This window comes from Myxocyprinus asiaticus, chromosome 15 (assembly GCF_019703515.2).
Source record: "Myxocyprinus asiaticus isolate MX2 ecotype Aquarium Trade chromosome 15, UBuf_Myxa_2, whole genome shotgun sequence".
NCBI lineage: Eukaryota > Metazoa > Chordata > Actinopteri > Cypriniformes > Catostomidae > Myxocyprinus > Myxocyprinus asiaticus.
The window spans coordinates 37,887,587-37,912,540 of record NC_059358.1 but is presented as its reverse complement, the minus strand read 5'-3'; the positions used below and the strand labels follow the sequence as shown (position 1 = coordinate 37,912,540).

Here is a 24,954-nt window from a genome sequence, read left to right as displayed (position 1 = left end):
TCTGTGTTTGTATGTGCAATGTTCAATCAGCAGGGATCTTGTATCTCTAGCATCTGTGGTTTAAGGTAACAATACTCACTGGACAGTCCACAGCTGGTCAGTGTTAAGTTAGAAAGCTAACACTGAGCTGCCGTCCTGCAACATGAAGTGATTCCATGAACACTAAATCATCTGTGAGTGTTCAGATAATAGTCCACAATGCAGACAGCAGATCAAAAAAAAAAAAAATAAAAAAAAAAAATAAAGTTGGTCAATGCTAAGTTCTTGTGTGTTTTTTTGTTTGTTTGTTTTTTGGATGCCTGTGAAGTTAGAAATTGAAGTCTTCCTTTCAAAAACCATTTCATTCAAAATCTTAAAGAGCCATGTGGAAGAGATTTAACTTTTACATCAATTATCTTGATTCCATGAGGTCTGCTGGTAAAAGGGTGCATTTCCCCATTAGAGAAAAGCTGTACTGCAGCACCTGGAAAGACAATTGCGGGCCAGAGGGACGCTCGGAATGGATCCACTCTGCGAGTAAAGGTCAGAGGAGCAGATCAGATGCAGCAAGACATTTGTTACAGCAACAGCAGAAGACTAACCTTCCCCATTTTTTTTTTTTTTTTTTTTTTTTGTCAGTTAACAGAGATATCAGAGAAAGACAGCTTATAAGAAGATAAATGAGTGGGAAGCAGAGCAAAGCTCTTAAAAACACTGGCCCAACACAGCAGGTCAGCTGCCATTAACAAATAATAGAGACCTAAATACAGACAGCCAAGGAGATGGCTAAAATGTGGCCACAATATACCAACTATTAGAGCAGGGGGATTTTGGTTGGCGATCCATTTTTAAATTTCAAAAATTCCAGCTTCACTTTTGAATAGTCACTAGCAACTGAATTGCTTTTCAGTAGTCATGTGGCTGTATACCAGAACATACATACACATTCAGGCAAAAGTGTGCTCAATGCAGATGAAAACAAGAGAGAGATGGAAACAGACAGAGTACCAAAGCTGAGCTAAATAATTTCTGATGTTAAACAGATTCAGTTTAGAGAGCTGTTAGGATATTACAGCTGTCTGGTAGCCAATGTAATCACCATTTAACAATATCATTACCCCATCACTCAAAGAAAAAAAAAAAAAAAAATTCCTAGTCTTTTTTTTTTTTTTTTTTTTGAGAATTTGTTGATTGCGGGTTATTGTCACAATTAAATCCATTGTGTTAGTGAAGCCCACCAAATGCTCACCCCCTCCTCCACCTGCCTCATCTGGCATGGGGTTCTACATTAGAGGATACAAATTAAAATAATTAATTTGTTTAAAGAATAGTTACTGATTAGTAATGGAGATAAACTGGGCCCCCTTGGGACATGTAAAGGATCTCACCGAATTAGCACCACACGTGTCGCATCGCACAGATGTGAGGGTCGGCACAAAATATGGCATGGCCAGTCAAAACCTTACACGAGCCACTATGATGAAACATATCAGTCTAGAGGTTTGCAATATTACACTTTAACTAACAGACATCTTTTCATACTTATGTGGAAAAAGGAACAAAATAGGAGAGTGAACATAAGGGATAAAAAAAAAAATAATAATAATAATAATAACAACAAAAATATATATATGGAAGAGAGGAAAATATAAGGGGGAAAAAGGAAAAAAGAATAAAAGTAGAAGAGGAAAATGAAGAAGGCAAAAGGAGAAAGGGAGAAACCAAGGAAATGGATGGAAAGAGGAAAAAAGAAGGGAATTGTAATGGAAAAGAAAAAGCATGGCAAGGAGAAGGCGAGGAAAGGAGAAAATAAAAAGGGTTAGGGCAAGGCAAGGACAAATTGAACAGGGAGATTGAAGAGGAAGAGATAAAAAACACAAATGTGAGATTATGCTGTAGCAAAAGAAAGCAACTAAACAAATAAGAAAGTGGTTTTAACCTCAATTCAATTTCTCTCTCAAAATAAATTGAAATATGTGAGAACAGTGCATTTAAAATGAAATACAGCTGTAATCTATGTTTGGTCAAACTTTAATTGACCTAATGGCAAAGCATAATAGAAAATCCAGCTGGTCCCAACAGGAAACACTTAGGTTTTCACTCTTAAATCAGAGGTATGGCATGGGGGTCAGTCTCTTGGTCACCTGCAGCAGGTTTGTTTTAAACAACTGAGAGTACATGCTATTAAAATATAAATGTTATCCAAAAAAACTTGTCTGTTTTCAGATCTGGCCCACCAGCCCATCAAATACAATATGTGAAACAGTGAATATCTAGGCTTACAGCAAAATAATAAGATCTCAGAGCATAGTAGCACATACAGTACGGCAAAATATTCTTCAATTAGCAAACCACAATAAATAAATAAACCACTCCTCCGAAGCCCATTACTCATTCTTAAATACAAGCTTATGATTACATTCTGTCCAATTTCAATGGAATGCACTTAAGATACATTTTCTTAATTCATCATCTCAAATGTAGAAGATACAATTATACACATTGGTATTCTAAAGTGTTGAATATTCAACATGAATATATTAGCTTAAAAGGGAAGAGGCGTAAACACAGCTTTAATTTCCGATCAATAACAGAAATTGCTCTGCAATATCAGATCTGATCGGACTGTGATAGCTGAAGAAACGCTGAACTGTTAATTAAAAACTTCTAATTATTCATCATGTTTCTCTGGCTTTCTGTAAGTCATGCACCTTGCAGCCCAAAGCAATATCATTTAATATGCATGTTATTTACCCAAGTAGAATAATAATGTATGTGTCCATGCTAATATGTTCTGCGACCTCATTAGAGACAGAGAATAAGTGGCTTCCCATGATTGTAATCAACCAATCCTGCATGCTGAAAGGGAGGGGTGCTGGCAGATGGCATAAGAGCTGAGTGACAGCAGTATGGGACAAGGTGAGAAAGATTTATACAGAGGCAGACCACCATCTTTACTTACTTCTCTCTCAAGACAGTGAGGCTCATTTATCAGGCTCCTATAACATGTGGTGGGGACCTGCTAATGACTGTACATTTCCATATAGTGGTCAGGGCTAGTCATGAAGTCCAAGCCATAACACTGTAGTAAAATCACAGCAACTTAAGAAGACCACTGAATACAGCTTCTCAAACTCAGTTCTTCTTAACACAACTTTGATTTGATGCCACAGATTGTGTTAAAATCACAATGCAAATACTTATTTAAGGGTAAGGGGACAACTAGCTGTGAAATAACATGTATTATGTTAAATCTGATACCAAATCACTTTTGTCTGTGCATCAACAGCAGGACCATTTTACAAAGCATCTTCTATGACTTAATCTGGTAGCTGAATTTTCCATGTCAGTCCATAGTGGTTTTGAAAGAATGTTCCATGAGGCAAAACTGAGTGTGAAACAGCATACTCGCATAATGCTTTGAGAATGTGAGCACAGATGGATCAGACCTGATGAAATTAATCTGCCAACGGTGTGGAAGTACACATCCAAGAGGTCAGCCAGTCTCTGCCTTACCCAGACCGGCTCTGCTGTGGTTCAGAACAATCAGTCTGTGCAGGAGAGGCAGAGAAAGTGAGCTACACTTCCATATTCCTCTGCTCAAATATAACCAAAGCAGCCTGGCGCAGCGAAACAAGCAGAGCAAATTGGTATGATAGTTAACAGACACACTAGATAAGAAGCTAAAAAATGATGCATTAAAACATGAAATCCTTCAAAGATGCCACATATTATGGTTTCTGGAGCAAGATATGATTTACGATGCTATCACCAAGATGGGTGATGTGTGGATGCTAATTGTGAGTTTTATCTGTCAGTAATTCTTTGCTCTATATTCTTTTTTTGTTTTTTTTAAAAACAGGCCAGTGAATCTGTTCTTCTTGGATAATTGTTGTTTCCTTTGGACAAAGCACATATGCTTTGGCACAACGAGCCCAAAAAAGCACAAGGACATTATGATGATGAAAGCTCTCCTATATCGCTATTTAAATGGAAAAGTGCCACTGGAGCCAAACACTTTATAATATAAGAGCAGAATGAGGTAACCAGGGTTAAGCAACATGTGTTCATGACAGCAGATCACAGATTGTTCTGAGATTTAAACTAGTAAACAATACTGATAATAAAATGTGAACAAGAAACAGCACAAATATGCAAGCACTTCCCTAATGGCTTCTTCGTTTTAAACATATATTGCAGCAAAAGCATAATGACTAAGCTCTGTTGATCTCAAGATTAGCATCTTAATGATGTCACAGCCCTTGTGCCTGATGCTCATCCTTCAATGTTTAGTTCAGGACCTATAACCTGCTGGGAGGATTAATGAGAAATAGATTGAGCTAAAATGATTTTTGTCTCTTATGTCTCACCGTTCAGGAATTGGAGGCCGATATCATTGTCTTGCACATGCACACTGGCCATTGCTCCAGGCTTTTTTTCCAATCAGACTACAGACAAGCTGTTGAACAGATAACTCACATTCAAACATATACTCTCACTTTGCATTATGGAAACTAAATAATCCATTAACATGTCATTCATTCAGCAAGAAAATGAATGTCCTGGAGATGCTACAGAACTCTATTTGGTGCACACAGCGCTAGCCGATCAGCAATCGACGGCTGTGTTCCCGGTTCCCATTTACAAGGGTAAAAGCTTTACTATAAATGACAACATTCATCTCTCTCAACAGTGCAGATGGATTTTTTCATACAGCATGGAGGAGAGCTGAAGGGCACTCAATGGGTAAAGAACAAGTGATCTAAACTTGGCTGCTCAGTTAGTTCACATGTGAACTACTTGATACAAGAACTGTACAGCTTGAATATCTCATTTGGCTAAATTATATTAATGCATGTTTTCATAGTTATCAATTAAGTTTGGGCTTTGTCAAGATTTATTGTTTTGTTCACAATCTGTTCAAATTTATCCTACATGTAGGAATATATACTATTTAAATTATGAAGGAACATACACCAATCAGCCACAACATTAAAACTACCTGCCTAATATTGTGTAGGTCCCACTCGTGCCACCAAAACAGCACCAACCCGCATCTCAGAATAGCATTCAGAGATGATATTCTTCTCACCACAATTATACAGAGTGGCTATCTGATTTACCGTAGACTTTGTCAGTTCGAACCAGTCTGGCCATTTTCTGTTGACCTCTTTCATCAACAAGGCATTACCGTCCTCAGAACTGCCACTCACTGGATGTTTTTTTTTTGTGTTTTTGCCATCATTCGGAGTAAATTCTAGAGACTGTTGTATGTGAAGATCCCAGGAGATCATCAGTTACAGAAATACTCAAACCAGCCCATCTGGCACCAACAATCATGCCACGGTCCAAATCACTGAGATCACATTTTTGCCCCATTCTGATGGTTCATGTGAAAATTAACTGAAGCTCCTGACCCAGTATCTGCATGATTTTATGCATTGCACTGCTGCAACACAATTGGCTGATTAGATAATCACATGGATGATTGTTGGTGCCAAACAGGCTGGTTTGAGTATTTCTGTAACTGCTGATCTCCTGGGATTTTCACAAATAACAGTCTCTAGAATTTACTGCGAATGGTGCAAAAAAAAAAAAAAAAAAAAAAAAACAACATCATCCAGTGAGCGGCAGTTCTGTGGACGGAAATGCCTTGTTGATAACAGAGGTCAACAGAGAAGGTCCAGACTGGTTCGAACTGACAAAGTCTACGGTAACTCGGATAACTGCTCTGTACAATTGTGGTAAGAAGAATAGTATCTCTGAATGCTATTCTGAGATGGGGGTTGGCGCTGTTTTGGCGACACGAGGTGAACCTACACAATATTAGGCAGGTGGTTTAATTGTTGTGGCTGATCAGTGTATACACTATAGATCAAAATAGGTATAATTTATTTTTGTCTAATAACACATTTCAAGCACTTAAATAATAAATAATGACAAATAGTAAAGTTTACTTCAGTAAAGTGTGTCTAAAATTTTGGCCTGGTAGTGCATAAGTAATAATTTGCAATGCACAAAATATCGGTGAACAAATTGGTACTAGCTGGACCAAATTATTGGTTTCAGTCTGATTTTACAAATATGGTTAACAAATATTAATATCCCCTTTTCCTCCCCATAATTCAAACAGCATACTTTTTTTTTCCTTTTTCTTTTTTTTCTGTCAGGTTTAAAAAATTATCCGGTTTAGATTTATAATATCATATCGGTTACTGGCCCTAATATTAAAAATATTGTCAAAATTACCAAAATATCAATATCAGTGCATCTCTAATAATAGTTTGCCTCATTCTATTAATTTGTCTGTATAATCACCTCTGTTTCAGTGAAAGTGGCGGTAGAGGGGTAACAGGAGAAAGGCAGATCTAATTCCAACAATAAATGATTCAAAACATGTGACTTTGTCCTTTGAAAATTTCAAAATTTCCAATGTTTGTAGAACAGCATTTTTCCACCTCAGAAATATAGCTTATGTTATGCAACATACTCTTTGTTGCTGATGCCGAAAAACTAATTCATGTGTTCATGACCTCAAGACTAGATTATTGTAATGCATTACTGGGAGGATGTACTGCAAGTTCAATAAATACACTTAAATTGGTTCAAAATGTAGCTGCCAGATTTCTGACTAGAACCAAAAAATATGATAATATTCTATTCTATCGTCGTTACATTGGCTACCTGTTAAATTTCATATTAATTTTAAAATTCTGTTAATTATCTACTAAGAATTGAATGGTCTAGCTCCACAGAACCTTAAGTGAGCTTCTGTCATGCTATATACCATCAAATTCATTACGATCATTACGTCCCAACCCCAAGATTCATATTCTGAGATTACCAGAACCGGCCAGCTCCGTTCCTGCTTGGTGTTGGACTCCACTGTTATGTGTCGCTGAGTAATGATGATAAACTACAGCCGGTGCCAGCCAAACATCACTTCAGTCTATTACGATGGACTTCAGAGGATGAACTGATGCTCCAACTCCAACTATAAGACATGGGATACATCATATGCCATTGCCTGAACCTTGGATTTAGGATGGACCTCACTGAAATGACCTGCTGAATGAACTGCGATGCACCTCACTGATCTCGGCCTGCATCACCTTTGTCTATTGATGGATTGCACTCTTTAAATAGAATACATAGACTCAATTAATTGCCAACAAAAGTCTTCATCAGCCAACTAACAAAGGACAATGCATCTCTGTGAACTTCTGCAGTTAATCCAGGATGGACATCAAAGATATTAGTCATTAATGTATACAAAACCTTTGTTTAAACACTGGACCTTAACACTTAGTTTAATAATTTTAAAATATGACCTGCACTGCACATTAATATTGGCATTATATTCATGATGTTAGCCAGAGGGGAACTGGCCCCCACAGTGAGCCTGGTTTCTCCCAAGGTTATTTTTCTCCATTAACCAACATCTTATGGAGTTCCTTGCCACAGTCACCTTCAGCTTGCTCACTGGGGTTATAAATACAATTATTATTTAATGATGTATTTTTATACACAATTTACAATCATTTAATCAAATTACACAGTGATGACTCAAAGACTTTATAGATATTATGGTTTCATTTTCTGTTAAAGCATGATTTTCTGTAAAGCTGCTTTGAAACAATGTGTGTTGTGAAAGGTGCTATACAAATAAAAATGACTTGAAAGCTGACAAGTCAAGGACAAACAGAAGATGAGACCCCGCAGGATTAGAGATGAGGGGTCTGACAGGTGCTATGTGAGAGTGAAACACAATTACTTGAGAAAGCTCTCGCATTGTGACACACACACACACACACACACACACACACACACACACACACACACACACACAAATAGCTCCCTGGTGATTAAGGCTCAGTGCATCTTGGGAGAGGTGTCATTTTGCCATAAAAGCTTCTCTTTTCACACCTGAAGACCAACCAAATTCTCCCAATAGACGAAGTGAAACCGAACAGCTGGCACAATGATTAAAAGATGGACGGAAGGAAACAAGTCGCTGGGTCACATTCCCTAGCGGAAAACCTGTGCGTAAACGTTTTTATCTTGAAATCATGATTCATCAATAACCTCCCTCTTACACACATTTACTTATTATTTTAATAATGATTTTATTATTTTATTTAGGATAACATTTAGGACCAAATCAAACCATACACCCAAAAAAAAAATAAGTTGGAAAGTCCTTGTTTGGAGAAAGTTTGGGCATGAGCATGTGCTCTTTAAAAATATTTCAGATTCATCAGCATTAGAACAAGTGTACAAACAAATTTATCTGCATCAGCACCTGTTGTGATTTTTTGTGAGTACCTTTTTCTGTGTGCATAACTAAGGACACCTGTACGTATAGTCTCATATGATATAACATATATGGAATAATATATCTCAGATAACCCTGCCCCTAAACAGCGCGTAATTACAAAACCGATTGTGATTGATCATTTTACATATCAGTTAGATAACTGTGTCTGAGTGGGCGGTTCTTGGCCAGGTTAAGGTGCACTAGTCCTAGATTTTGCCGTTTGAGTCAAAGGTCTGGCTACGCGTAGACAATTATTAGAGAATGAGACCCCATGTGTGTAACTCAAGCTGGCCAAAAGCAGCGTCAGAATTACTCTACATCCAAGAACCCTTTAGCTTCAATTCATCAGGATTTTCCAGTGCTATGGCAGAAATATTATTTTGTTCTACTGCATATAAAAAGTCTCTTAGAATTCTTCCATTTGCCAGGTCTTTCAACAGATCTATTATGCTTTTTGGGATTTTACCTTTCTTTTAGTGTGTAATATAGCTGTTTGTGCATGTAAAAGGTCTGCAAAGTTACAAAGCACAAAGTCCACGCCAAAGGGAGTTACTCTCTCCCATAGAAAACACTACTTTACTTCCATTTACTGCCATTACTTCCATGACATAGCTATGCCACTATGTAACACATCTGCATCATGCCCGCCTCAGGAATGTGCTGCTCAGTAAGCCTCGGGAGATGAAGCTCTGTTATGGTAAGGGGCGTTACATTTCCGACACGATCTACGCGGTTGACCAATCACAACAGACTGGGACAGCTGACCAATCAGAGCAGATTGGGCTTTTCGGAAAGGGGGGCTTTAAAGAGACATGAGCTACAACAGAGCGTTTCAGACAGAGGGTGAAAAGAGGTGCTGCAGCAATGTACATTATGAGAAAAATAATGTGTTTTTTGAACATTTAAGCATGTAAACCTATTCTAGTAGACCTCCAAAATAATATTATGAACCTTTAAATGAGCATAATATGGGCTCTTTAAGCCTCTAATGGACAGAGTCTCTGGGGATTCATTAATATGAAAATGGCCTGTGTTTGGGATGAAATTAGCTGCCACTCCAAATACAAATAGCAGCAGACTCCCCAGAGCCTGCGCTATAATTGACTGAACTGTGAATGTTCACACGTCTCTCCTCTCTCTCTCTCTCTCTCTCTCTCTCTCTCTCTCTAGATTAAAGGCCAGAGAAAGAGGACACAGCACACTGAATGAGAGTTAGAGAGAGCGTTTTGTTAAATCCAATGGCTGCTTCTTTCTTAGATTTGTGGGCACATCTAAGAAATTGTCATCGTTTAGTGTTGTTTACTAAGGCAAGAGTGCTGCACCCATAACCCTAACCCAGAATGAGTAATAATAATAATTAGTAATTCTTGGACACAGTTAAATTCAGTATGATAAATTGAGCGGGCAAGTGGAAGAACCCCAATTTAAATGCAGAGCAGCTCAGCATTCCATAGTTCTGGCTGGAGGTTAAACTTTTTAATTTAATGTGCTGCTGATTACACAAATCTCACATTGATGTCATGTTATTTCATAAGGAAAAACCTAGTTGTATGAAAGCTTAGGTTACCTAAAGCTGAAGCGTATCACCTTGATGAAATCTGACCTGTCAGTTAACCTGCCACGGAGCGTGGTGCACCATACATGAATAGTATAAGAGTTATGGGGCTACTGAAATCCAATGAAAGGGCTCTCAAATTATATATTTTAAACCTAGACACAAGCTCTCACCGCAAACAAGTACAGAGCACAGACTCCATCCATATACTGCACCCGAGCATCAACCAAGCCTTGACCTCCAGGCCAATGGCATCCACTTGTGATTATGCACTCACACGCTGCAAGTATCCACTCTGTCCAAAACATTGGTTATGAGTACATTAGCCTTCAATTTTTTTTTATTTGAAGTAGTTTAATTTTTGGCCAGCATCTCTATAATTCATCCCTGCTTCAATTCAAGAGGTCACAGGGAAGTCATCTCATTACGGCAAGCCTTTCTGAGAGCAAAACAAGAAGGCTTAACTGCCATCTAAGTGTACACTTTGGTGTAGTGCCCTTTTCACTGGTCTCCTCTTAGATGATGCACCCACCGCTGACAGGTTACACCACGGGCGGTGCTGATTAGAGTGCGGAGGTGCTTGCCGGCTGACAAGGAGGTCAGGGCTCAGCCTCTGTGATGGTCAGCTAATGAACCGTTGCACTGTTAGCATATGCTCAGGTGCCTTGATCCGGGTGCTGCTTTTCATAATGAAAATAATCATGTTAACTGAAGATTTAATGATGGCTTGTAAGAAGAAAGAGCGACCAGCAAAAGACTGGTGAAATGATGACCCGATGACCTTGTTTAAACTGCGGTCTTTCTCTGTCCGCATCTTTTCCCCTCTCTCTTTGTCCTTTCATTCTCATAAACCATTGTGCAGATGAAAAATAACATTATATATATTAGGGATGGGCATTTTGGTCATTTTGTCTACTCGAGTACTCAAAGTAATTACTTGAATACTCGGTGGTGGTGGTGGTGGTGGTGGGGGGGGGGGGCATAGACATGTACAAATACAGTATGTACATATATGTCATACATCTTTGGCTGCTGCATTGTGTCTCATTGTTCCAACATCTATTCATTAACATAGGCTGTTATAATGTAGTCTGTTACAGTTAGTACAAAAGAGGGCATAATCAAAATATAATGCATAATATTTTGTCATTATGTGAAGACTTACTGGTCGATTCAATGAAACAATGCTCAGAACATGCGTCTCTGTTCTTCCTTCAGGTTACTGTAATAAGCTTAGTAAGTGCGCACCACTGTTTCTGAACTATGTATCTGTAAACCGTGGTTTCCGTGACGCCATAATCATCGCGTTTTTAAAACGCAGTGTTAAGTTGAAAATAGTTTAAGACCCTGCGTTCTGTTACATTCAGCTCTGCTTCATCTAGATGTTTGAAAGAAAGATTTCACCTTTTGTGTGTGCGCTTCTCCAGAGTGTAGAGTGCCGTCTCTGCCCTGGACAGCAAGTCACACTGCGCTCTGTTGGAGTTTGTTGCTGTGATGATTTATGCTTTCTCCCGTTTAACTTGGAATTTTAAACTTCATACTGGGAAAACTGCAATGGAACGCCACTTTATGTTGGACTCACAACTTGTACGGAAATCTTCAGCTCTGATTTCGCTGAGATGCAGGTGTGTATATATATATTATAGCAATACTGTTTATGTTAAGCATACATCTGTATTGTTTAAATTATTATTATTTTTTTTCCAATTTACAAGTTGTTTATTTTTTGTGTAAATCGTTTGTAAAGCCGTTCTGACGTAAAATCTCAGATTCATGACACTTTTCGTATTTTCAAATGTTAGTTGGTACGAACACAGTTTACACCTGTGTAAATCATGCGGAAGACATCTAAATGTTTTGTCTTCTTTCACACAAACTGCCATGACAATATTTTGATATAAAAAATAAATAAAATAAAAATAAAATAACGTATGTTTTTTTTTTTTTACCATATGTTTAACTAAAAATGTTTGTGTTGCTTGCATTTACTTTCTTCAAAGTATAGTTTATTCCTAAATGTTTTTTCCAGAAAACAAATAAATAAATAAATAAAAAAAAAAATAAGTGTTTGGCATAGGGTGAAAAGTTTGTTGAAAGATGGTTTAAAAAAAATAAATAATAATAATGATTCCCTGTACCGCGACTTGTTGGACAGTTCCTTCATTTGATATGAGCTCTTAGGTTTCATAATCCCATGCAGTCATTGAAAAATTGTGTTCAGTTGATAGCATATGGTCAGTGCTAAAAAATAAACCTATAAACCTATAAATAAATACATGTTACGGGCAGGTGCATACATAATACAATGAGGAAATGAAAAATAAATAAATAAATAAATAACACGGACACAGCCCTGCACACTGTTTATTATTAGCTTAAAGCGTTTTGGTCAAAGACCTTCATCAGGCATTCTATTCATTTCTCAAAAGATTATTCCATTCAAGGGAAACATTACCATCATGATATGTTTCACCAATGATGCTGGCAGTGCACTCAACTGAACCAGATAAGGTGGTGGAACTCCTCCTGCTGATGTGAACTGAACATATATAGATACATACATACATACATACATACATACACACATACACACACACACACACACATATACATATATACATATACACACACACACACACACACACACACACACACACTAAAGCTTCATGTCAAACCATTTCTATTGACCTCTTGGACTATTCAATTCACAAAAAAAAAAAAAAAAAAAAAAATAAAACTCAGATGGCAGCCAGGACATGGAATGTTCCTCACTTTCTTTGTGACCACACCAGCGTGTTTGCTAAATACAAATTTTGTGATTTGAATGCAATTACTGCACCAAAAAAATAAAAATAAAAAAATAAAAATAAGAGTCAGTGAATGGGGGGTGAGATGGGTAAGAGATACAGTGGGGTTCAAAAGTCTGATGTGGTGAAAATGCTTCTATTTTCCATTTGCAGTTTGTTTATCTGATTCCAAAGAGAATCTTTTGTGTTTCAATGTAAGACAGGAAATCTTAAGGTTTATACAAAGGACTTAACATGATCAATGCCACAAATTTGCCTAGTTGATTATTCACCAAGAAGTACAGAATCTTAAATATCCTAAAACCTTCTGTTTATTTCCATGATTAAATAAGATTTTAAATTCCAGATTTTCAATGCAGACTTTTGAAGCCCACTATATGTCACAAAGTCAGGGGAATGTGTTAAAATACACACGAGTGAAAAGTTACTCAAGAGTAGGGATAACACATCCTACACCACTGGTGGCATATTTTAAAAATGAAAGTATGAGCCATGAGAGGAGAGACAGTGGAAGAGTGAGTGAGGTTTTGAGAAGATGTGTCATTTCCCCCATCTGTCTGTATGTGAGGGGAGAGTGGATGCAAGTCTCTAGAGACTCCACTTGGCATTTTCATCACCAATGAAAACCATTTTGCCTCATTCTTACAGAGCAGCTGACGCAACATACGGGGCTCTGAGAGCAAGACTATTCTTACCTCCCATTAAAGAATGGCACACTCAATTGTGAAAGACTGTTTTGCAATCTAACCTATTCATGTACCAGAAATCAACAGAGACTGCCAATATTTAGGAAAAAAAAAGGAGAACTGACCCAGGGTAAACGTGCTCTCCTGCTTTCCGCAAGACAAATAAACGCATCAAAGCAATGAAAGGCAATTAAAAATACTTGCTGAGTGTGTGGAAATAAAATAAGGACAAATAATCAGATGATGGAAATCAAATTAGCACATAAAAATAAATAACTGTCCTCCAGCTCGTATACAAGCGCGCCTACATTTCTAATTAGCATTTAATTGTTATTCCTTTCATTTAGGGGGAAAGAAAAAAAATCACCACATTTAATTTGAATGTAACAGAGCATAAACGTAACCTATACATATGGGGACAAAATTACAACCTCAATTAACCCTCTGCAAATTAAAACTGCTTCTACCAGCACTTCTTAAGGCCGTCTGAGGGATTACGGGTGTCCTCGGCATCTGGGCCTCAAAGGGGAACACTGCATTCTGGGTATTATTTTTAAATGATGGGAATGAGGCCACAGTGTCAGGTTGGGAGGATTGGATTTAGAGGACTGTACTTTTAATCTAGTGTGCTATAAAATAACTGTAAAGGCATAACAGGCACTTAAGTCCTGTACACAAAGTCCAATGTGATAAAACGACACAAAAATATGAGATATCCATACACACTTCTGTTGTTTTGTTGTTAAACACACAGCTAATCCCACCCCAAACATGCACAACAGGCTTGAAATGAGTGCCAAAGAGCCACAGTTTTTAGGAACTCAACCTATAAATGGCTTATTTATAGCTGCCTCTGTATATTAAACTGGGATAGGCACATTTAAACATCAGCACTGCATACTTCAGCTTTAATGAATTGTCCTGCAACTTATCCAATAGATAAATAATAGAAAGAGAGAGAGAGAGAGAGAGAGAGAGAGAGAGAGAGAGAGAGAGAGAGAGAGAGAGAGAGAGAGAGAGAGAGAGAGAGAGATGTCATGTTTTGGGTAACAGAAATTTGGACTTGGTGTTAACAGTCCTTAATGCTTAAAATCGGTTTCAAGTCTATGTAACTGCTCAAGTTGAGCTGGTGATAATATTATATTCAAAAAATCAAAATAACAACAGTAACAGTTAGGTTAAGTGGGTCCGTTTAACATAGCAATTTGAAATATGTCAGGCTCACCAATTGTGTCTGTAACATAATTTTAAGGGTAACACACTTACTGCCAGGTATTAATAATGACATGCACGATGGGTAGCACCTATTTTCTTCTTTAAATTTCATTATTGGTCTAACAATGAGAACTTACCTCCAGATGTTCCAGGATGTATGGGGGGTTGGTCATGCCCAGCCGGAGCATTGCACCCTCCGGTATTTCCTTCACCAGTTCCCAGAGCAATGTTGGCAAGTCTGTGCCAATATCTCTGCCATACGCCCCAGTGTCTTCACTAGTAAGCCAGATCTCGCAAACACCCTCTGCAAGATGAGAAAACCAGTGCTCATTGCATTTTATAAAGTGGAACATGTGGATCTATTAAAAATAATTGATGTAAATAAGCAGGCAATCACTTGGTAATCCCAGGTATTAACTAAACAATGTCTGTTCAAAATCCCATTGAGCTACCAACATAGGGAACATTTTAAGGCCTAACAGGAGTGATCGCAATGTGAAAACTGTTCCAAAAGGTAGGCAGCAAAATCATGCCTTTTAAGAGACCCTGTTTTAGACTAAACCTACAACAGCATTGCAAACTGTGTGTATTCTGTAAAAAAAAAAAAAACACTGGAGAAGGGAGTGCCGTAAAATAAAATATTAAATAAAATAAGTGTCTAAGATGGCGATCGCTCGCTGGATGTGTTTTTTTTTTTTTTTTTTTTTTTGCACCATTCTGAGTAAACTCTAAAGACTGCTGTGCATGAAAATCCCAGGAGATCAGCAGTTACAGAAATACTCAAACCAGCCCATCTAGCACCAACAATGATGCCACAGTATAAATCACTGAGAATAGCATTCTGAGATTATATTCTTCTCACCACAATTGTACAGAGCGGTTGTACTGAGTTACCATAGATATTGTCAGTTCGAACCAGTCTTTCTATTCACTGTTGGTCTCTCTCATCAACAAGGCGTTTCAGTCCACAGAACTGCTGCTCACTGGATGTTTTTTTTTGTTTTTGCCCCGTCTGGCACCAACAATCATCCATGCGATTATCTAATCAGCCAATCATGTGGCAGCAGTGCAGTGCATAAAATTGTGCAATGCATAAAATCAAGTAGATAAGGGTCAGGAGCTTCAGATAATGTTCATATCAACCATCAGAATGGGGAGAAAATTTGATCTCAGTGATTTTGACCGTGGCATGATTGTTGGTGCCAGACGGGCTGGTTTGAGAATTTCTGTAACTGCTGATCTCCTGGGATTTTCATACACAACAGTCTCTAGAATTTACTCAGAATGGTGCAAAAAAAAAAAAAAAAAATAATCATCCAGTGAGCGGCGGTTCTGCAGACGAAAACACCTTGTTGATGAGAGAGGTAAACAGAGAATGGCCACACTGGTTCCAACTGACAAAGTCTGTGTCTAGTCTCTCTCTCTATGAAATAACATAAATGGAACTATGGGAATTATGTTCTGACTAAACAAAATCCAAAATAAATCAAAACTGTGTTATATTTTAGCATCTTCAAAGTAGTCATCCTTTGCCTAGAATTTGCAGACATGTACTCTTGACATTTTCTCAACCAACTTCTTGAGGTATCACCCTGAGATGATTTTTAAACAGTATTGAAGGAGTTCCCATCTACAGTTGTGCTCAAAAGTTTGCATACCCTGGCAGAAATTGTGAAATTTTGGCACTGATTTTGAAAATATGACTGATTATGTCTTTTATTTAAGGAGTGATCATATGAAGCCATTTACTAATCACATAGTTGTTTGGCTCCTTTTTAAATCATAATGGTAACAGAAATCACCCAAATGGCCATGATCAAAAGTTTACATACCCTTGAATGTTTGGCCTTGTTACAGACACACAAGGTGACACACACACACAGGTTTAAATGGCAATTAAAGGTTAATTTCCCACACCTGTGGCTTTTTAAATTGCAATTAGTGTCTGTGTATAAATAGTCAATGAGTTTGTTAGCTCTCACGTGGATGCACTGAGCAGGCTAGATACTGAGCCATGAGGAGCAGAAAAGAACTGTCAAAAGACCTGCGTAACAAGGTAATGGAACTTGGAGAGATCAGAGCTCGGTTGACCGAAGGACAATTAAATCTGAACCGAGCTCTGATGCACAATTTCTGCCAGGGTATGCAAACTTTTGAGCACAACTGTGTGTCCAAAGCCTTGAAAATGCCAGTCAGTACTGTTCAATCACTTAAGAAGTGGAAATTTTGGGGATCTCTTGATACCAAGCCAAGTTCAGGTAGACCAAGAAAGATTTCAGCCACAACTGCCAGAAGAATTGTTCGGGATACAAAGAAAAACCCTCAGGTAACCTCAGGAGAAATACAGGCTGCTCTGGAAAAAGACGGTGTGGTTGTTTCAAGGAGCACAATACGACGATACTTGAACAAAAATGAGCTGCATGGTCGAGTTGCCAGAAAGAAGCCTTTACTGCGCCAATGCCACAAAAAAGCCCGGATACAATATGCCCGACAACACCTTGACACACCTCACAGCTTCTGGCACACTGTAATTTGGAGTGATGAGACCAAAATAGAGCTTTATGGTCACAACCATAAGCACTTTATTTGGAGAGGGATCAACAAGGCCTACAGTGAAAAGAATACCATCCCCACTGTGAAGCATGGTGGTGGCTCACTGATGTTTTGGGGGTGTGTAAGCTCTAAAGGCAAGGGGAAATCTTGTGAAAATTGATGGCAAGATGAATGCAGCATGTTATCAGAAAATAGTGGCAGACAATTTGCATTCTTCTGCACGAAAGCTGCGCATGGGGCGCTCTTGGACTTTCCAGTACGACAATGACCCTAAGCACAAGGCCAAGTTGACCCTCCAGTGGTTACAGCAGAAAAAGGTGAAGGTTCTGGAGTGGCCATCACAGTCTCCTGACCTTAATATCATCGCGCCACTCTGGGGAGATCTCAAACGTGCGGTTCATGCAAGACGACCAAATACTTTGCAGGACCTGGAGGCATTTTGCCAAGACGAATTGGCAGCTATACCACCTGCAAGAATTTGTGGCCTCATAGATGACTATTACAACAGACTGCATGCTGTCATTGATGCTAAAGGGGGCAATACACAGTATTAAGAACTAAGGGTATGCAGACTTTTGAACAGGGGTCATTTCATTTTTTTTCTTTCTTGCCATGTTTTGTTTTATGATTGTGCCATTCTGTTATAACCTACAGTTGAATATGAATCCCATAAGAAATAAAATAAATGTGTTTTGCCTGCTCACTCATGTTTTCTTTAAAAATGGTACATATATTACCAATTATCCAGGGGTATGCAAACTTTTGAGCACAACTGTATGTTGGGCACTTATTGGCTGCTTTATTATTTGGTCCAAGTCATCAATTTCAAATTTCTTTTTTTTAAATTTTTTTGTAATTTTTTATAAAATGTAAGTTTTATAATGAAATAAATTAATATGGTGGCACAATTATATTTTTGTCTACAAAACTAATTTCAAACATTTAAGCATACGCCTTCAGATCAAAAGATTTTTAAGATCACGAGAAATATTTCAGTCAAGTGTGTGTGTGTGTGTGTGTTTTATATATATATATATATATATATATATATATATATATATATATATATATACACACACACACACACACACAGTTGCAATCAAAATTATTCAAACTCCCCCCCCCCAGCAATGCGCTCTGTTTCTGTGAATTAAAACACATCAACTAAAACCTCAGTAAAAAGTCAACATATGATTTTAATACACATTTGAGCAATTTTGAGATCAGAGAGTTCAGTTTACCCACATATATAAAAAAAAAAAATTAAAAATTAAAAAAAAAAAAAAAAAACATTCTCTCCACAAATGTCATGTCAAAAATATTCAACCCCCAAAGTCAATCATTTGTGGAGCATCCTTTATCCTTAATAACAGCAAATAAATGTTTCAGGTAAGGGTTCTCAGGCTTTGGACACCTCTCATTTGGAATTTTTACACATTTCTCATGAGCAAAAGCTTCCAGTTCATTGACATTCTTTGGTTTCTGTGCTGCCACTGCTTCCTTGAAACCCCAACAAAAATTTTAAATGGGATTTTAATGATGGACTGAAAGGGCTATTCAAGGACATTCCATGACCCATCCCAGAACCAGATTTTAGAGAACTGGGATGCATCATTGGTGTTATTGTCTTGCTGGAAAGTCCAGTGATCACCGAGCTTCAGTTTACACACTGAAGGCATCACATTTTCGCCAAAATGGCCTGACACCTGAAAGAATCCATGGTGTCAGTCACATAGTCAGGATAGCCATTTCCTGCAGCCTCAAAACACCCTCATTATACGACTGACCCACCTCCATACTTGACTGTGGGGATGGTGTCGTTCTTGTCATCACCTTGTCATCTTACTCCAGACGTACTGCTGTCCCATGGGTCTAAAACTCATTTTCAGTTTGGTGTCATACGTCCATAAAACCTTCTTCCAGGACTCCACGGGTCTTTCCTAATTACTTCTTGAATATTCAAGTCAACATTTCCCTTGAAGTTTTGCTTTCTTCCACACCCAAGAAGGTTGCTGTTATACCATATTTTTAAAATGTATGAATGGTGCTGCCAACTTTGTCTAGTGGAAATTGAAGTGCCTTGGAAATGTACTTTTAGCCATGACCTTTCTTGTGTAATTAAATAATCTCCTCTATTAGCTTTTGTGAATATTTTTAATTGCATTTCTTGCAAAGAATTTTTTTTTTTTTTTTTTTGCTTACAGCACTCAACTTAAATTTTAAAACTTAAATAAGTGCCAATGCAGATTGATGGCTTAATTTTGTTTTAAAACAATTACTTGTGTAGTCTTACATATTTAAGAAACAGCTACATGCAATAGGGGTTGAATAATAATGACATGGCTGTATATATATACATATATATATATATATATATATATAAATCCTGCTATTTAGAAATATTAAGTTATACAAAATTCTGGGTCATCAGAAAAGCTTACCTTTGTAAATCCTTACTGTCTTGAGGGGGTTGAATAATTTTGATTGCAACTAATATATATATATATATATATATTAGTACAATAAGATATATCTTAAATCGGAAAAAGTTTACATTTACTTTTAAAACCTTATAGAAAATGTAAGGAAAATGTTGGCTGAAATATATGTTGACAGTAACATTGGCTTAGCTGTGTGGACCATTCTGAACAGCATTGAGCAGTATGTTCAACTAAACATGATGTTGATTCTCAGAAAAGGTAATTATGAAAGAGGACATCCTACTTTAAAAGTTGGCACCCACTGCCGTTGAGCAACATGCCAATAACTATAACCATGAAACATTATTATTAATATACAAAATATATAGTTTTATTTTTTCAATTGCATTATGTATTCAATAATTGATTATTTATGTAATTATGTAATTGAGTAATTAAGATGGATTAATAACTATTGTGAATGAACAGAATGTAATTTCATTTAAAATTGAAATTAAATCAAAAGTTCAATCTAATTAAAATGTCCTTATTTTACCCTACATGTGTATGTGCAATACATTTCTATGCTTATTAAGAGCATTGTCTGGTTAGCTTTAGAAGGTTGAGGTACACTCTTAGACGAGAGTTCTACAGACAATTAAAACTGACAAGTTTCATTTAGTCCACAAATTGAAATAGTGTCTCTGCTCCAGTAAGCACTGTTCTGAAATGAAATTCTGGACTAGCGCCTATAAAAGCAACACATATATTCCATCCTCGATGTATTATTTCTTGCTCTCCAAAGTGAGCATGGCCACCAGTGAATGGAGAAAGCTCCCCCATTGGATAAATCTTTCGAGCTTTCTTCAACAGACTGTGAGAGACTTAATAGGGCAGACTTCGACTGGGCATCATCACCCGGGTGGAAAGCCGTCAACATTTGGCCCATCATTTCATGTCCATGAATCAAACCCAGAAAGCTGTGTTGGATACAGCTTAACACGCAGAGTCCGCCATTAGGGACACCAAAGCCATTATGACACTTGGTCGCGGCAAGCCGCTGGAAAAAGTGAATAAGAGTGTGTGTGTGTGTGTGTGTGTGTGTGTGTTTATAATTGAAAGGAAGTCAGCTTTAATTCCAGATCTGTTCAGATCAAGACCATTAGCGACGTTGCTGATGGGTGGCCTTCTGCTTGCATTATTAATCTACTGCCAGTGAATGGGAAGTGAAGGTTAGTGCTTACTGAACATCACCTGATCATTATAATGCCATTGTCTTTCACCGTCATTATCCAAAACACTCTGATTGCTAATGGATGATTCAGCCACTCCATTGAAATGTAGGGACAACTCAGTGGAGCGGTAGGAAACTACAGGATTGTAAAGAAATAAGTATTTGTGTGTGTCATAGGATGAGTGGTAAAATTGCTGCAGTGTTAAGATTTATTCTAACAGACTGTGATCAGCAGAGCAAGTGTTTTATCTCAGATGTCAGATTCCAAAGACATGTACCTTAAGTGTGATCTACTGCAATGTTTACTGATACAGCCTATAGATCTGTGAGCCTAGCAAGATTTTAAACTTGAGGGATAACAATCAGTATTTTAAATTGTAAACGGCATCCAACGGTCAACGAAAAAATACAGCATCATCACCGCTGCCTTTAAACACAGAGCGTGCTTCTCCTCGGGAGACCGGTCTCTACCTGCTGGCATCTTCGAGGTTCCAGGAACGGAACGGTGAGGGTCCGGTGCAAGTTAGATGCAATGGCGGGGATTGGAGCACAGGTCGCGGCCCGTTCATGTGAAGCTGGCGCCACAGGTGCCTCAGACAAATAACATTTTACTGCTTATTTAAAATATGTTCTTTTATCGTAATCTTGACCAACCGTTTTGGAGATTTTGGTCTTTCCCCATTCAAGTATATAGGAGCTGCACTGTCATGACACTTGTTTACATAGAACAATAGCTGCCTAAACTGCCCAAGAGCGTTCCAAAAACAGCTGCCGAGTGGACTGACTTACCTTGAAAATTAGACTTTGTTGAAAGGATCTGAAAATACGTTTGGACCATTCTAATTCATTTATTTTTGTTTACATTCTTGAAATGGTCTATAGAGGGGGGTCAGTGATCCACCAACTCAGTATATAGCTGGATACAGCAGTCCAGTGGGGATGCCTACTGCAAACTAACAGCACAACAGACTCACCGACTACCAATGATTTAATTGCTGGATGTGTGAACACTCCAATATAAGTAAGCTGCATTTGTAGGCAGTAGACAGTAAGTCAGCTCACCAGGCTTTGAAAGAGAGAGCGAGCGAGAGACTCTGGTAGATGGTGAAAGGGTGCTATGACACCATTTTATCTTAAAGCACTTAAACCCCTAGTGGAATCATTACTGGAGGCAGACCGCAAATGGCCATTTCCAACACTTCTGTCTGGTGGTTGATACTTTAATCTTTAATGGGGAGGGGTTGAGCTGAATCACAGGTAGCAGGGTGAAACATTGCCAAGCCTGCAGTTCACATTAAAATAAGGTGAGGTGATAATGAGAGAATTGTGTGCTGACCACCCTCACAGAACACAGTGCAGCATCATTATTCCTAAAGACACAAACTCGATTACACTCAACATTAAATATCAATGGAACACCTTTTCTTTTTGCTCAGTTCTCTTGTAAAATTCACAGCACTATTTCTAGTGGGATTAACATCCCATTCAAAAAAAAAATAAAAATCTCAATATTAATGGGAATATTGAATAAAATTAGGTGTGTAATTTTATATATACATATACACACACATATATATATATATATATATATATATATATATATATGACAAAGAGGTTCATAATCAACCAAATAAATAAATATTATTTTGCAATTCTGTTTCCTAGAGATTCTTGAATTACACACTTCACCTTTAAGCAATTTCATCCAAGTCAGGAGAAGCACTAGGTAAAACATGATTGCATGCTGAGAGCAAGACTTTAATCTGTTTTATTGCACGGGGTGCTCACCTATACAAGCAAGGGTCATTATGTTGGTTCCAATGAATGCTACATGTTTCACACAACAAAAATACCACTATCATCAATCACGGCCATTGGCGACAGCTTCAGTCGGGCAGGGTCACGGCACCACGGGACATGCAATCATGTAGCCCACAAAACAGAGTCAATTAACCCAGGTGATGCAGCAGGGCGGCTGTCATTAAACGTGCATGGAAAACAGGATGTGGCTACATGGTTCCTGTGCGTTTCCATTACCTGAACCCTCGTTAAATATGCCCCAGTGTTGTTCTGCCACAGCAGTGTGCTCTTTCCAGCCCAGGGCCTGTGTCATGGATTGATGTCATCCACGGATGGGGCTATTTCTTTTTCCAGCAAAAGAGAAACAGTGGAGAGAGACTTGAAAGCGGGGCGAGACAGGGAAACAGGGGTGGTGTGGAAAGAGTGTCCCTCTTTGGGGTGGGAGTTGTGGACACCAGCAGTGTGAATGTGTCAGGAAACAGCTGGATCTAGAGTTCAGCTGCAATGGCACAGGCAACAATCTCATTTTTCCTGCACATAAATGCATTACTCTATCCTCGTTGAGCTGGTTCTGTTCTATATAATCCCAGTGCTACAGGAAACCCAGGGTCAGAGAGCTTGTGTATGACAGACGGTGTCAAAACCTGATGATAACAGGGATGCACGCCACCATGGTGTGTCCTTATTACAGATGCACAAAACGACATATTTCAATATCGACTAGTTGGTGGGTTGCTTGAATGACAAATTGACCTTGACATGCACTGTTTAATTAGGACGTTTTAAGATACACGTAATACTGATCAAATGAATTTCTTTGGGGGGGGGACTGACATTGGATACGTTCTTGTGGTCAAAAAACAGCTGGACGTAGAGCAAGGAAGAGCGAGGAAGAGAAAGGCATGGGGTGTCAAGACAATAGTGACCAGATCAGTGACCACAGTTACATAAACACACTTTATTGTGAGAAAGCTGGTTATTGTGAGAAAACAGCATTCCCATTTACATGCACTGTGGTGTTCTCTTTATTGCTGTATACATACGGCTCGTTTAATAAGCAGCTTTTTCCACAACGTCATTTTCCCGCAACACTTGTGTAAATAACACACATGGCATCCGAGGAAGGCTTAATTATATTACTATCTGTTGATTTGCTTTATTTCCAGATATTCCAGAGCTGTTGCTGTGTTTGTTTCCTTAACTTACTATCGCGACCTGCAGCTGAATTGTTATGCAGTATTGGGGGTTTCCCTCTTTCATAAAACTCCAGGATTTTTCCAGTGTACAAGCACATAACTGTCTGGTTTGGTGCAGCTGCGAAATCAGATATCAGAAGAATACAGAGGACAGTTCGGTCTGCTGAGAGGATTATTGGTTGCCCCCTGCCCCCCCTTCAAGAACTATACACTTCCAGATTGAGGAAAAAGGCTGGAAAAATCACTCTGGACCGCACTCACCCTGCCCACTACCTTTTTGAACTGTTGCCTTCTGGCCAACACTTCAGAGCTCTGAGCACCAGAACCGTCAGGCACAGGAACAGTTTTTCTCCACAGGCTATCCATCTCATGAACAGTTAAAACTGCCCCTTTGAGCAATAACTATGTGCAATACACAGTTTAGTCTTTTTATATTTATCCAACACATCCAACCTCTTCTGCCATTACATTCCCTTGCACTGTATAACAGATTTTAATTTGCACTATGTGTATATATATATATATATATATATATATATATATATATATATATATATATATATATATATATAAAATTGTACATTCTATATATATTTTATTTTCTATCCAATTTTAATTCTTATTATATTTCTATTCATTTATTTATTTATTTTATTATTATCTCTGTCTTGTTGTTGCATTGTTGTGCACTGGAAGCTCCTGTCACCAAGACAAATTCCTTGTACGTGTATGATACCTGGCAATAAAGCTGATTCTGACATACACCGATCAGCCACAACATTAAAACCACCTGCCTAATATTGTGTAGGTCCCCATCGAGCTGCCAAAACAGCACCAACCCACATCTCAGAATAGCATTCTGAGATGATATTCTTCACACCACAATTGTACAGAGCGGTTATCTGAGTTACCGTAGACTTTGTCAGTTCGAACCAGACTGGCCATTCGCTGTTGACCTCTCTCATCAACAAGGATCTCAGTGATTTTGACTGTGGCATGATTGTTGGTGCCAGATGGGCTGGTTTGAGTATTTCTGTAACTGCTGATATCCTGGGATTTTCACACACAACAGTCTCTAGAATTTACTCAGAATGGTGCCAAATACAAACAAAAAAAAAACACACACAAAAAAAAAACAAATATGGACAGAAATGCCTTGTTGGTGGGAGAGGTCAACAGAGAATGGCCAGAC

At 38.2% G+C, this 24,954-nt stretch overlaps 1 protein-coding gene across 1 annotated transcript in view; it reads right to left on the bottom strand.

Moving 5' to 3' along the window:
* LOC127452731 (threonylcarbamoyladenosine tRNA methylthiotransferase-like) overlaps nt 1–24,954 on the bottom strand; it is a 560,218-nt gene that overhangs the window by 198,549 nt on the left and 336,715 nt on the right. The window contains exon 9 of the mRNA XM_051718387.1: nt 14,697–14,863. Within this exon, the coding sequence (XP_051574347.1) occupies nt 14,697–14,863 (167 nt within the window). The remainder of the gene's footprint in view (nt 1–14,696; nt 14,864–24,954) is intronic.